The sequence below is a fragment of the Vespula vulgaris genome, chromosome 12, assembly GCF_905475345.1.
Source record: "Vespula vulgaris chromosome 12, iyVesVulg1.1, whole genome shotgun sequence".
Classification (NCBI taxonomy): Eukaryota; Metazoa; Arthropoda; class Insecta; order Hymenoptera; family Vespidae; genus Vespula; species Vespula vulgaris.
In genome coordinates, this window is record NC_066597.1 from 2,396,606 (window position 1) to 2,412,455 (window position 15,850).

General features: G+C 32.4%; 1 protein-coding gene across 3 annotated transcripts in view; it reads left to right on the plus strand.

Moving 5' to 3' along the window:
• LOC127067988 (proto-oncogene tyrosine-protein kinase receptor Ret) overlaps positions 1 to 15,850 on the plus strand; it is a 46,878-nt gene that overhangs the window by 16,922 nt on the left and 14,106 nt on the right. For all 3 annotated transcript variants that reach the window (XM_051003504.1, XM_051003505.1, XM_051003506.1), the window contains 6 exons: positions 11,514 to 11,735; positions 11,865 to 11,986; positions 12,099 to 12,234; positions 12,621 to 12,874; positions 13,979 to 14,156; positions 14,630 to 14,727. In XM_051003504.1, the coding sequence (XP_050859461.1) occupies positions 11,514 to 11,735; positions 11,865 to 11,986; positions 12,099 to 12,234; positions 12,621 to 12,874; positions 13,979 to 14,156; positions 14,630 to 14,727 (1,010 nt within the window). The remainder of the gene's footprint in view (positions 1 to 11,513; positions 11,736 to 11,864; positions 11,987 to 12,098; positions 12,235 to 12,620; positions 12,875 to 13,978; positions 14,157 to 14,629; positions 14,728 to 15,850) is intronic.

The window sequence follows — 15,850 nt, forward strand, 5'->3', positions numbered from 1 at the left end:
AACCAAGTGGAATCTGTGAACATTTATTTCTATTCACGCTTCCAACAGTCTGCGAATGAAAAACGATTCACTACCGGGCTTGTAAATATTTCGTCGATGAAAAGGAAGCACGTTTTAATACAGTGTACGTTCGAGAGAGGTGGATAGAGTGAGATAAAAAGAGAAAAAGTAAAATAGAAAGCAGCAGCAGCAGTAACTTGGTCGTGTAACAGTCTGCTCGTTTCTAACGTCGAATAAACTCGTTAACAGACATCTTTCATACTCGTACTCAACGTTCGAACAAGAAGAGAACGTTTCGTCAATAGCGTTTATCCATCAAAAGGTGTAAAACAGCTTGGAAATTTTCATCGACGATTCTGTCTCTCTCTTCCCCTTCCCCCCTCCTCTCTCTCTCTCTTTCTCACTCTCTCTTTCTCTGATCCTTCAATTTTTTCAATTTCTCAAGAAGAGATGAAAAGGAAGAAAAAAAAAAATAAAAAATTAAGGTAATAAAATAAAAATCAATAGAAAAAATATTACTTCTTTTCACTCGTAATATCGAAGAAAAAAAAGAGAGAAAGAGAAACACAAGCACGAAATCAAGACGAGAAAGTAAGAAGAAACGAGCAAACGAAATTGCCGAGAAAAAAAGAGAGAGAGAGAGAGACAGAGAATATTCTTAAAAACTAGGCCATGTTGTTTACTTTGGCTTTGATTAAAGTATATCGTCCACCTTAATGCCGATAAAACTACCACAAGACTTGCCGCCTGATTTGCGAGCCTTTTGTAAACACTCGTTCGCGTTTCTACGTGAAGAATGAAACGTGACTCAATTAACCGTCCTGTTCCACTTAATTGAGAACACCGATTATTCTATCCCCCTTTTTTCTTTTTTTCTAAGGAAAACTAAAGAAAAGAAAAGAGAAATGATGGTATCCATTCGAACATGACTACCTCCTGGATTTCTTTCACTTCATTAACCAACTTAATTACTGAATTATTTTCTCCTTCTCTCTCTCTCTCTCTCTCTCTCTCTCTCTCTCTCTCTTTCTTTCTTTCTTTCTCTCCTCTCTTTCCTGCTTTTATCGAAAAAAAGAAATACTCATTATATAAAATCAGAGATTTAATATCAATATTCCAACGGATAACCGAAAACTGATATTTTTCCAATAACAACGATTCTTTTCTGATCATATTTATATGCGGCATAATCAAGCAAATATACATCGGTATTCGTTGGTTTGGCAAAAATCTGTATATAAAACAGATTATTAGACTTAAACATTTCGAGTCGATATTACTTATAGACGATTATTACCCTATTTTAAGGAGTGAAACTCCTTGTATGTCTCTAAGTATAGTAAGTGTATTAACGTTTGGAATAGTTTATAACTCGATTAGATCTCTTCCAGAGAGAAAGAGAGGGAGAAAGCGAGAACAATAGTAGTTAATATACTCGTCACAAAAGAAGAACTACAAGCTTGTAGTTAAGTCGTCTATTCTCCCATAAGAGTAGAAATTAAGCCGCTGGATTCTCTATGTAATCTAAATAGTTAAATCTAATGAACAGGGTGAGGCTTTAAGCTCTGCTTTTAATGACGAACGATATACTACCTAACTAGACGATGTAATCATCTTTATGGATGTAGTAAGATTTCAAGGAGATTTTTCGTTGTTTAAAGAGTTTAGGGTTGGACCTTACATTAATTCCTGCTACCAACAAATCGCGATATTTCATTGTCATCTGTAAGCATTACAGTCACGGTAACAAAAATTATATACCTACTGTTGCGGTAATATCTAATTGAAATTACTTTTTTTCTTTTCTTTTTTTTCTTTCTTTCCTTCTTTCTTTTTTATTTGCAAACGTTGATCAAATCGTTTTTAATTGTTGAAAAAAGAAGTGTTGGAAAATATTTTCATCCGAAATTGTTTCGTTTTATTATTATTATTATTATTATTATTATTATTATTATTATTATTATTATTATCCTTATCATCATCATCATCATTATTATCATTATTATTAAATATGGGTATCAAAAATCGATTATCGAATAAAAAGGAAAATATGAATTTAATGAAAAATTAATATAAAAGAGAGATTAATACAAAGAAAAATTCGAATCGAATATTTCTAATAATAACTCTAGTGAAATTATTTGTCGTAACACTTTTTAGGAGCGAAAATCATTCTGTACATTATCCTAATTCGTATAATTGTCATGACAACAATGTTACCTTAACTTTTATAATAGCATTTTATTAACCTCCTTTCTACAAATTGCTCCTTATCAATAAATAATTGACTCTGAAACAAGCAAAGTTGAAAACGTCGACCTAGATAAGAAAAAGAGATCAAGTATACGAATATAAATTTCGTTCAAGACAGAATTATTGGAATGACCGATATATGTATATAAAAATCTCAAAACTTATTCATATTTTCCTTTACTTTTTTATATGTATATATGTACATACATACATACATACATACATACATACATACATACATACATACATACATACATACATACATACATACATACATACATACATACATACATATATGCATGCATATATACATATATACATACATATATTATTTGAAGAATAATTAGGTTAACATGTTAAAGGGTAATCTTAACGAGGTCATAAGTTCACCATTTTTTTTCCTTTTTTTTTTCCAGGATATATGTATCTTACGATATTTCCTCAACCCGTCAAAGAGGAGTTAACCTAAATATAGTGAAACTATTTCGGAGTTCGGCGTCGGCCTCTCTTTCTCTCTTCTATGAAAGAATGAACGATGATCGAAGGAGAAAAAGAATGGTGGAGGGAGAGGGAGAAACTCGAAAGAAATATAGGGTAGTCCACGTAGAGTTTAATCAACTATCTTTTTCTCTTTTTTTATATTTCTTTTTTCTCTCAACCACAATTTATTTCAATCTTTTTCCTTCGCATTAAATACATTTAATTTCATATAATACAATTCTTTTTTCCCCTCTCTTCTTTTTAATTTTTTCTTTCCTTCTTTTTTTATTTAAATTAAACACAAAATAAACAGAAAATAATATGGAATAATATAGAAAATAAATATTATTAAATCGCTCGATTCATAACTCGCGTATATATACTATCGGAGTAACATTTCGAAAATATGTTTCAGAGAGATAAAAAAAGTACGTGACACTTTTCATATGGAACACCCTGTATATAATGCTGATGAAGTGGTATAATGGTAGGGGTAGGGGAGGGGATGTTCGAAGCATTTCGTTATTTACTGTCGCCACATGCAGGCAGGTGTCACGAACGTGATCTATGTTCTCGCACAAGTAAATGTTCTCTAGGAAAAAGCAAGAGTGTGAGAGAAAGAGAGAGAAATAGAAAAAGAAACAGAAAGAGAGAGAGAGAGAGAGAGAGAGACAGAGACAGAGACAGAGAGAAAAAAGGAGGTGAAGTGTGTATGTTTCTATGTGCATGTGTGTATTTGTGTTGTAGGACACAATGGGTAGGCCGACTTTTCACTGGGAAATATTTACACACGTGCGCAGGACTCTAGTGTACCTGAGACACTCGTTCCGTACCACCCCCTCCTGCTCCCCCACCTCCTCCTCTTTCCACTCTACTACACCAGCACCCTTTTTGTTTCGAAAGTCACAATCGACCGTAAATCCTTCCCTCTGTCGTTTTATTTTCGATTCGAACGACCGACAAAGATCTTCTCGTTATCGGTAAATAATCGTCCTCTTCCGGAAACATTTTTGTTTTTATTCGTCTAACAGATATTTCGCTCACTCTCTCTCTCTCTCTCTCTCTCTCTTTTCTCTTTTTATACAATATCGCGACATAATAAACTAGATAAATCAATTGATTGATTAATGTTTTTGTTATGATCGAGAAGATAAATTATTGATTGGATTGGTAGTCTTGAAAAAAAAAAAAAAGAATGATACGCGAACGCATAATTCATTAATTAATTAATATCATTCAAAAGATAAATATAAATATCTGTGATTATAGAAAACGCAGAAAATATGACAGCATTCGGTATCAATATTTATTCGAATAAAAATGCAAACTCTTAATTGCATTTCGCTAAAAATGTAAATAAAATTGCATATAATTTAGAAAACACACGGAATCGTGATGTTAAAGTTTGTTGTTGAATATTTAATTAAATAAATTACTCTTGAATGTCTTTTATGATATAAAAAAAAAAAAGAAAGAAAGGAAACTTGTTTTATACAACTTTGAATGAGACGGCATACATACATACATACATACATACATACATACATACATACATACATATATACATATATACATATATACATAGAAATACATATCTCAACAATGAATATTATTTGAAGCATAGAACGATCTAATCTAATAGAAGTCTCATTTCGCCTTTACCATCGTAACGACGAATCAATTTACATCGGTAGTGCGATCCACGGGGGTTTCATACAAAGGGATATAAAAGAAAGGAATGAGAGACGTTAGTATAGATAGAGACATTAGGGTTAGAACGGTAGAAAAGGAAAGGAGAATAATAGACAAGGAAGAAGAAGAAGGAAGAGACGGCCTTTGAGAAAAATATCGGTGAAAGGGTTGCAGACGAGTCGGTTGTAGGGCTACCCATATCGTGTTCGTACTGGTCTCTGTTTTCGGGAATAGTAACTCGATGTTAGGAGACGTAAATAGAGGGTTTCCAGGTATAGTAAAAGAACGATCATGGAAGTCTTGAAAAGAGAGAGAAGATCGAACAGATTCTGTCACCTTTTCTTTCTCTCTTTTTTTCTCTCCCTCTCTCTCTCTCTCTCTGTCTCTCTCTGTCTCTCTCTCTTTCTCAAGTATTATCCATCATGAAAGCACTAGGTGAGAATAAGAAAAACTGAGAGAAAGTATTATATCTTGAGTACTTATACATAGACGTAGATGTACGTCTACTTTTCTCTTCGTTTTAATCAATCCCCACTTCTATTACCATCACCATCGCCACCACCACCACCATCACCACCATTACTTCCCCTTTCTCATAATGAACTTCCCTAATAGACGGTACGCGAACTTGCTGAAACTGCTTTAACTCGCTTCGTTGCTTCTCGTCGAGTCAGTCGTTCGACCGAGTTTAAAACTTCATGTTCTCCATGAACGAGAATACGTCGAATCTTTTTTTCTTCCCTTTCATTTTCTTTATCTTTCATTTTTTCTCTTTCTTTTTCATTTCTTTTTCTTTTTTTTCCCTTCTTCCCCCTGTTTTGTCCTATCCCGTACGAGATAATTGGATAACGAGCTGTTGCCCCTTAATGATCTTTAACGTCTTAAAAATTACTCTTTCACTAAACGACCGTGAAGTTGATGAGTTTAGTTTACCTAATTGTAAATTCATTTATTCGCAAATGGGATCATAAAAGGATATTCTTTTAATTCCATAGTGTTTAATACGGAATCTCTTTCTTTTTGATGTTCAAAGTTATCGTTAGATATTATAGCGCGAATTTCTGAAATAAACGATCCTGGTTGGATCTTGATATCTTAATGTTAATTCTGTAAGAACATTTAGTCGACATATTTCTCATAAAATTCATCAAAATTATTCATTCTTCCCGTTACAATCATATTAATAAATCATTCCTTCTTATTGAAGAAATAGTCGTCTGTGCAAATTAATTATACAAAAGGGATAGAAAGAATAGAAAGCCGATTGTCTGATCTATGATAAAATTATGATATAGTTATCCCTGATTGAAGAAAAAAAAAAAAAGAAGGAAAAAGAAAAAAAGAAAGAAAGAAAAAGAAAAAGAAAACAAAAAAAAAGTAGAAATTCCCTTTGGTAAAGATTTACGAGGCAATTCCGCGTCTAGTCTCCTTCTAACGCATCCGACGCTCGAAGATGGATGATTCTCACTATTTCGTGAGGCCGTGAGCGGGCTATAAATTCCATTGGAAGGTATAGAACACAGAGATGAAACGTCGCGTGCTTTCTTGAAGATCGATAAGCGTGACCACTTTACGAAGAGAGAGAGAGAAAGAGAATGAGAAAAAGAAAGGAACTATCAAAATCGATCATGAAATAGTATTTTATCAATATAAATGACTACAAATCCTCGTTAAATTATAAAAAATATAAAAGAGGGCTGCTTCTAAAGGCTCTTTCTCTGTCTCTGTCTTTGTCTCTGTCTCTGTCTCTGTCTCTGTCTCTGTCTCTGTCTCTCTGTTCTTACGCTTGTCTCACGTAAATGCACCCTCGTCTCGCGTGTTATAGTGAATTTCCTAAGCCGACCGACGAAGTCGACAATTTCTCTCTCTCTCTCTCTCTCTCTGTCTCTCTCCCTCTCTCTTTCTCTTTACCTTACTTGGGGTCACGTAAGTGTCGAAAACCGCGAACAGTCATAACGATCTGTTCTCCCTGCTTTTTGAACGTCGACGTTGATAGAGGCCATTAGCTAAATAATCGTGATCGAGAAAGGAACTCTCTCCTTTTCCTTCTTTCTCTTTCTCTTTATACTAAAATGTCTCACGTGTTATAATGACTAGACGATATGCAAAAAGTGTCGATTAGATCTTTTAAACGAAACTTCTTTCAAGGTACTTCCGAAAAATGTTTTGAATATATATTTTTAGATGTATCGTTTGCTTCGAAAGAGAATCATTTCGAGTGGGGGAAGAGTTATTTTTATATAAGTAATGTAAAAAAAATAAAATAAAAAGAAGAAAGATACGAACAAGTAGAGGACGAAAGTATTCGATTATTTTTAGCTTTATCTGATTGTTTGAAAAAAAGAGAATAAGGGAGATAAGAAAAGAGTAATTTATTTATATGTATATAGATACATATATATTTATATATACGTATGTATATAAAAGAAATGCAAGAAAGACATTTTATGTTTTTACAATATTAATTCTAGTCTTGTTTAGGAAGCTATAAAAGTGTTGAGGAAATTATGAAATCGGTTAATAAACTTCGGTTTACTACAATCGTAAGCATCCCAACGAGAAATACACAATTTATAGAGGTTGCATAGGGTTTTGTGGGATTAACGTTCAACGAAACGCCGATAAAGTGGGATCAGTGAAAGCTGTTACCGAAGATGCGTGGACACAAATATCTTCAAACGCTTCCTCTCTCTTTTTCTCTCATTCTTTCTCTTTCTCCATTAGAAATCATGCCCTTTATTTCCGTTACGTCGAGAAATTATGTTCTCTTTCCCTATTTTTACTCGCTCTCGTCTGTGACATTTTATACGTATTTACGATTGAAACATTATTTTTATTTCATTCACAGAACCGTCTCGATTTCTTTTTTCTTTCTTTCTAATTTCACTATAATTGTGCTATTCTTAATACAGAGTATAGTTTAATTGCGGTAGCAGAGAAATAAAAAATACGAGGTGTTGTTTCGAAGAAAGAAAAAAACGAAGGAGAGATATAATAAGAGCGTGATCTTGAATATGCAAATGATTCGTACGTTCAACACGCGAAGAATTCAACGTACGATATATACATATATATATATATATATATATATATATATATATATATATATATATATATATATATATATATATATACATACATATATACTCTCTATACTACTGTACTAAACCGTATAGTCGATTATGGTTACGGACTCTCTGGACACTCGCTACGTATCGTTCGTTCGTATTAACATACATAGCTTTACACGTATTACCTACGTGCAAATCTTTACTTCTTATATCCACCTTATATATCTATCTATGTATATATGTATGCATATATGTATACGTTTCTGTACGATGTAAATATATGTTTGTATCTATAAAAGAAATAGATAGTATAGGAGTGTGTATGTATGGCGTGTCGATGGTCGACTAGTGGTACATGGCCCACCCACCACCATCACCCTCTTTTCCCGAGTTTAACTCGACTTTCGCGTGACCCACCCCTTTTCTACCGCCTTTTTAAAGCCACCCTTATACTCACTCAGGAAGCATACTGAAACGATGTGCGGCTATCGTACCTTCGCCAATTTTTATCGTATCACTCGCGAGTCGCATATTATTTATTATTCTCTCGAATATGTCTTCCGTTTTTCTTTTCTTTTTTTTTTTATAGTTAAGAAAAGATGAACACGTCGTTTTACAACATGTCGTTTCATCGATTTTTCGATTCGATCAAGATTATTAAATGTAAAAGATATTATTTTATTTCGTTTCTTTCTCTTTTCTTTTCGATTAGGAAGCATCGTTTCTATCGTTTTTATCGATTGAGATTTACAAATATTTTTTATTATTCTGTAATTAATTTTATAGTAGAATGTGACGGACCGATATGTCGTGATAAGTCGTTAGATAGATATATTATTATTCGTTCTTTTCACGGCAATTTTATAGTAAAAGAATATGTAAATAGATAAATGACTACATTAAATGCAGTTTTATAGTAACAGAATATGTAAATAGATAAATAACTACGTTAAAAAAAATCTTCTTTCGCGTAACGCGCATAATTTTTTTCTTTGATCTGGTAAAAGAAAAGTAGATAAAAAAACATAATTATGCATAGATCGATGCATACAAACGTTGTACTTTTTTTTCCGTTTTAAAGAATAATTATGGAATATTACGAAATAAATATCGAAGATAATATATTTTATCTACGTAGAATCGTGTTAAGATGACTACGGAGAGGGTTAGAAAGGCTCGTAGCGAAGGATCGTAAAAACGCTCGTAATCGTTCCGTCTACTGGCACGCACGCGATCCTGGGATTAAAATTAACTGCTCCGTGTATATTGATTAAACGTTCACCTTGACATAAGAAGACCCCGTGTTGGTGGTGTTATTAGTGGTTCCTCGTACGAATCAAATATCTAGAATATAAATGCCAAGAATAATATGGCTATTAAGACCAGAAAATGTTAGAAATTTTCTTCTAAGATTTATATTCCCCTCGTTCAGAGACACCATCTTGAAAGATGAAGGGTGAAAAGGTGTCAGAAATAAAGACTCGAAGACCCAAAGAACTTTTATTCGAAATATCCACGTAATTCAGTTAGCAGTTAGCTTACTAAATTTTTTTTCACCCAAATTGCAAACCTAATTAATCATTCTTGATGCAATCAGATTTACTTAGGAGTGATATCTTTGGAAAGGAAATTTTTTCTAAAAAATACTGTTTTTTTTTTTGTTTTACGTCGATTAAATTTACGAGAAGAACCAGGAAGGAATTAAAGTTAATTAGCTTAAAATCGATTTCGTTTAACAAGTGCAGTATTTTTTGTGATAAGAACTTCGTAAGATATAATTTTTTGTTTTCTATGTTGTATTTTTATTTCCTAATTGAATGAAATTTAATTAAGAGTTAAATTTTGGGAAAGATAATACCGTATCTTTCGGATGATTAAACAGAATTGATAATTAATTTGCACATTTACAATTTGTTTACATTGAAAGCAGGCAATATTTTTAAATATAAAAAATATCGTAAGATATAAATTAAAGTATTTAATCCTCGATTTCCGTGCTCCGAATTTTTCTTCAATTCATCATAATTCATTATAATTCAGGTATTAATTTCTTTTCTTGTTTTTTCTTCGTTTCTTTATTCTTTTTTTATTAACACTTTTTTTTTCATTTCATTCGAAACCATTTCGAAAGCATGTTCGATTCTTGGAATGTTTTTATTCGTGTTCGTCGACTGAAAAGCTTTCTCATATCTCTTCGTCCTCACGAACGATGGGGCAGAAAGAGAGAGAGAACCACTCTTTCGGAATATTTCGAAACATATTTTATTCAACGTTTCGGTACCGTAGTATTCGTCGCCATCGCAGAAACGTACAAAAGATGCATCCATGAAAAAGAGAGAGAAAGAAAGGGTAAAAAAAAAGAGAGAGAGAAAAAAGGAAAGAAAAAGGAGAAGAAGAAAAGAAGAAAAGGGGTGGAATATCGTACACTTTGAAAAGTATCGAATCAGATCTTTTTAGCTGCGATTGTGTAGAAAGAATGCAGAAAGCTTTTCTCATCCAACTGCTATTCTACTTTCGTAACACTCTCTCTCTCTTTCTCTCCCTCTCTCTCTCTCTCTCACACATACTCTTTCTTTTCCCTTATCCCTCAAAGATGGGATAAGGGAAACCGACGATTACGCGAGCTTCTTTTATCTGCAAAAAATAAAATTCGATTCCCCTCACTATATTTTTATCTTCCTTTCTCTTAAGAGACACCACGTAACTACAACAAGAACCATTCTCGTTTCAGTGATCCCTTAAGATTCAGTTTTTTAACCAACTATATTCATCCACAGCTTGTATGTTCTACTTCCCGGAAGATTAAAGAAACTTTTCTACCCTAACACTTCCTAAACTCGCTACCTCATCATACTCCATACTACTCTTTACTGGACTTATAAAATTTCTCTCTAAGTCTCTCACAATAGCTTAGGAAATTTTATTAAAAAGACGATTTGAAAGAACGCATCGATCGGTTTCTTATGTTTCTTACGTGAAATTGTATAAATATGGAATAATCATTTTGTTTTGTTTCTTTTTTTTTTTTTTCTTTTTGAGAGTAACTACTTCTCAAATGTATTACTATCAATAGAAAATTTTTGATTGAAATTATGATCGTAGTCGATCGAAAAATGAGTAAGAGGAACGATTGAATTTTTAATTTTGGAAAATTATATAGAGAAGTTAATTTTTTTTTGTTTCTATCGAGAACTTTTAATTGCATTTGTTAATAATATAAGAAAGTAATATATCAGAATGATACATATATATTTTTGACTCGTGATATACCTACCTTAATATCGTTAGCTGAATAAATCTTACAAATATATTTATTTATCATCAAGAGTTAATTAGAAAAAGAGGAAGATTGTTCATCCGACAAAAAGATTATTAAATGTTAAGAATTCAATGTAAAGAAAAAAAATGGGTTGGGCCTAGGTACATTGACATAGTCATGAGTGAAATTTATCGAACTAACGCGTTATCTAACCTTTCTATTACTTTTTATCGGAAATTCAGACCGCGTATGTAACACCCACGCCGAAGAGATAACTCATTTTGTTCGTTTTATGAAGAACTCACGGATATCCTCGGAATATTGTTCTACCATCGTTGCGGACACAACGTTCTAGAAATACCTTTGAAATTTCGTACGAATCTTTTGGTTCGCGTGCAATCAATTATCTTTGATTGATGTTACTTATCATTGAAATCAAAGCTAGTGTGTGATCGATCATTCGTGGGAAATTCGTTTCTAGGTCGAACTTTTTTGTCCATTGTTCTTTAAATAAACGTTGAAAGAGAAGTAAATGTAAAGGAAATAATTTATGAATGACCGAGGTTCAAATAATTTTTGTTGTTATTATGCAAACTAATATAAAATATTATGTATATAATAATGAAGAATTATACAAAAATAATATTATATATATATATATGTATATATTACATTAATAATATTATACTATTCACCATAAATTATTCATCGAAATCATTGTTTCCTCGTGTAATAATTCTCTCGAATTTCTGTTTCAGCATTATATTTTCCACAATCAAATTTAATACTGAGATTACCCTACTTGGCAAATAAGGATGCAGATTTCAATTCGAACATAAAATTATTGACACTTCAGACACTTCGAAACGATTCGACGGTACCGAAAGAGGTGAAATATCATATCTCTAGTACATATGACAAAATTGTCATCTTCGACGAAAAAACCAATACAATTTGGTTACGAACTCTACCGAAAAATAGTAAGTTTATAGGGGATTCGTTTTCCCCCTTTTTATTTCTTTTAAATCCGTTTCTTCTGATTCTTTTATTGGTCAGATCGCAATAAATTTTTCTAACATTTTTTTTTCGTTCCCTTTTCCCTTACAAAGACGTATCCGGTACTATTATCGTTCAGGCAAAGGAAAATGGTGGCGACGAAGCCTTTTTGGAAATAAAAATACAACCATTGCCAACCAGGCAGAATAAAATAAATTGTGCTGATTACGTCCAGGTATATAATTACTTAAGAATTTCTTTCATAAATTGTTTCTAACGATACCAATCTATTATATTACTATTAATTGATAGGAAATAATTTATTCGTTTTTTCATATATTTTATAGGACATGTGTTTTTGGAATTCCTCGCGATATCGAATTTATGAAAATCAACCTGCGACTATGCTCGGTCCATTTGCATCAGAAGTTTATAACGATATTTGTCCAGATTTTCGTGTTACCAAGTACGAGTTATTGAATGGTAATTAACTTTAAAAACATAGTATAGATCGTAGAATAGATATGTCAATAAAAAAGAAGGAAAAACAGAAAGAAAAAAAAAAGGAAGAAGAGAAAAAAGAAAAAAAGTAATTGAATTTTGTAGAATGTACAAAAAAATAGAAGAGTGGTAGGAATTGTGCAATGTATTTTTCACAATCGATACGCGCGCGTTGCAGCATATTTTCGAATGGAATATGCAATTTGTTTTTCCTGGGTTTGTTTTATTTTTTATGAGATCACTCGTCGGAATAAATCGAAAAGTATTCCACGAAGCGATCCATTCGAAAACATCCAATTGTTATGTTCGAATTTAATTATTTAAAAAAAACAGAAATTGTTTTCACCAGTTTTCATTATCATTACTAGGAACAAATTATTTCCATTCGATAAATAATATACTTTATGCGAATTCGTCGTTGGATCGTGATGTCCTTGGCCCAACGGGCGGTCCAGGACCACAAGTCAATATTGAAATACGTTGCATCGTTTATGAGGAAACTACTGGGAAGCAACATGCTTTGATACATATTTTGGGAGTCGATATATTGGATCAGGATGATAATCCTCCTATAGCACAAATGGATACCGTCGTCGAGATTACTCTACGAGACTTTACCGTGGTAAGTCTGTGTTAATATCTGTAATGCTGTCATATTTATTTCTTAGAATTCCTAAATCTCTATGTTTACTTGTTATCATTATTTCATCAAGGTCTAGATTCTCCATAAATGTATTTTTCCTCTTAAAAGAGGTAGATTATCTTTTTACAGGAGACCCAAGCAGCTAATCTCTTTTACTTTTATTTACAAATTTATATCATATGTCTTTTACTTTTTCCATAATTTTTATATTCTTCTCTTTTGTATGCATACTTGTAATTTTATTATTTTATTAATTATTTCACACAACTTGAAAAGTATATTATGTGATATCCTAGAATGTAATTTCTTTTTCTTTTTGGAATCGTAACGATCCCTTGGAATTGTAACGCCAATTGGAATCATAACGTAGGATTGTCATGAAATTTGTATGAAAACTTGAAGAGTATAAATTGAAAAAAAAGTCATGATAGAAAATGGAAATCCAAGTTTCTTCGTGAAACGAGACTTAATCATGACTGTACATTGTTCGTATAATTATGGTATTGTTTTGGGCAGCATTGGTATGGTACGGACGAGTATGGTGTTTGAAATGACACAAAAGAGAGAGAGAGAAAGAGAGAGAGAGAAAGTACGAGAGAGCAAAGGTGTAAAAACGAGTGAAAGAGAAAGAGAGAAAAAGCTTGAGGGCTGATCCTGATTAAACTGCTGGCTCTTTTTTACGCTCACTTTCCTCCCCTATTTTTTCTCTTCCACTCTTATCCTCCGTTTCTCTTACTTTACATTGAAGGATGAAAGGGATTCGTTTCAAGGCGAGAACGTCCGTCCAAAAAAAAATGAAGAAAGAAAAAGGAAATAAAAATGAAGAAAGAAACCATAAAAAAGAATGTCATACAGTTCGAATATAAAGAATCAAAAAAGTACCTTTCTTTCTTTCCCTTTTTTTTTCTTTTTCTCTATGTTCCACAAAAAAGTAAAAAGAAAGAAACGAGAAGAAGAAATCAAAAAGAAGAAGAGAAAGAAGAAGAAGAAAGAAAAACCGCAGAAGAAGAAGAAGAAGAAGAAAGAAAAACACAGAAGAAGAAAGAAAATCTCTGATCTTTTTATATGTTGTATATTCAACAGGGCGACAGGCTGGATGAGAATAATCTTATGGTGAAGGACGCTGATGACATAAATAGTAATCGATATATCGTTCGTATTCTCGGGGATATTCATAATGCTCTGAACATCACATACGATACGATACCGATCGAACACCCTAAACATCCGCAGAATCCTGCGTCAACCGCTATATTCACTAGTAAGTCGTTCGTATGAAATCTATTAAAGGGTTGTGAACACTCCGTTTAGTGTAGATATTTTTTTAATTATTTCAAAATAAATAATAAATTGTTCGAACGTAATACTCATTACAACTGTACTACGATATTTCATTGTACAAAATAAGATCTAATTTCTTCTTCTGATTTTTTCTTTCTCTATCTGTTTTATGAGTAGGATGAAACACTTGTCGAAATATTATATATATTTATCAAATATTATTTCAAATGAATAATAAATTATTTAAATGAAAGAGATAGTATTTATTAGCGAAATTAATATCGCGCTATATGAAACGACATCGAATTAATTTTCTCCCCGTATAAATAAATAAATAAATAAATATTAGTACGGTGACAAATTACTCGCCGATAGTTTACGACGTATTCATTTATGTCTAGGGACTTGATTTTCTTTCCTTCTTTTCATCTTCTTCTTTTTCTTTTTTTCCAGGAATTTACGCGAAAACTACGCTTCTACCGAAATCACCTTATCGGGTTATCCTTCAGGTTAAGGACGAATCTCTTTTACCAGGATATGGAGAAAATTCGGTGAGTTGTGTTTACTTTTCCGTGACAAAGCTCACTTTAATAAAAGTAGGTAAGGAAAAGGATGAGGGATGTGAAAGGGATGGAAAGGAGGATAAGAATGAGGGTTGAAATTTCGATACTCGTCCAAGCGAAAACGACGTTGAACGAAATCCACGTGGTACTGCATCGGACAAGAAAAAAAAGAAATAGTAAAAGAAGAAGAAGTTCGATGGTTTACAAAGAACATCGTTCGATATAGCCAATTCCCAATTACTGGGGATAAAAGGGAAGTAGTCCTATCGTCAGAGCCAATTACTGGCAACGATTCCAAAGGAATTCTTTTCAAATTCTATTCGTTTGTAACATCTCGTTAAGGAATGCAGTTATCCTTTCGGTTGACAAATTAATCGTCTCCATTTTCGATTTATTAATCGTCGAGAAATTATTCATTTTTATACTTTAACACGTAACAGAGTGAAACATCATCCTTGACGTCAAATACCATCTGATATTCGTGATATTTTATTACTCTTTGGAATATCATTTCTGATTTTTATATTTCGATATTTAAATTCCATGACGGATTCGATAATTTGTCACTTAGTGATGTAGAATAATCGATATGTCTATTTTTATCATTTTTCATTTGGCATAAAATAAAATGTCAATCGAGTAGTCGCAATTTTTGTTAAAATTTTATTAATTGATTGAAATAATAATAATAGCAGGAAAAATAATTATACCGAGCCTTCGTCAATGTCGTCTATCTATAATAAATAAATCATAATAAATCAATTGAAAGTTAAACTCGATTCAAAAGTAATTGATACGTATGCGTATCGTTTCGTTAACGGTGTTCAATCAACGACAACAAATAATAATAATAATAATAGTAACAATAGCCAGGAAGAAAATTTCATTTTTAACGATAACGGGATGCAATTAGTGGCACTTTGTGTATCGTACAGAATAATCGTAAATTCACGGTATAATCGTGGCTCATTAAACGGTCAGGCAGCAAAACTACGTCGATATATTTCTTTAGGGTGCGGCATTGATTTTCCAAAGACTCGACTAATCGCGAATTAATAGCAACATCGTTGTGTGGGTTGATTACGATTTTCTAAACCTATTCGCTTAAGTA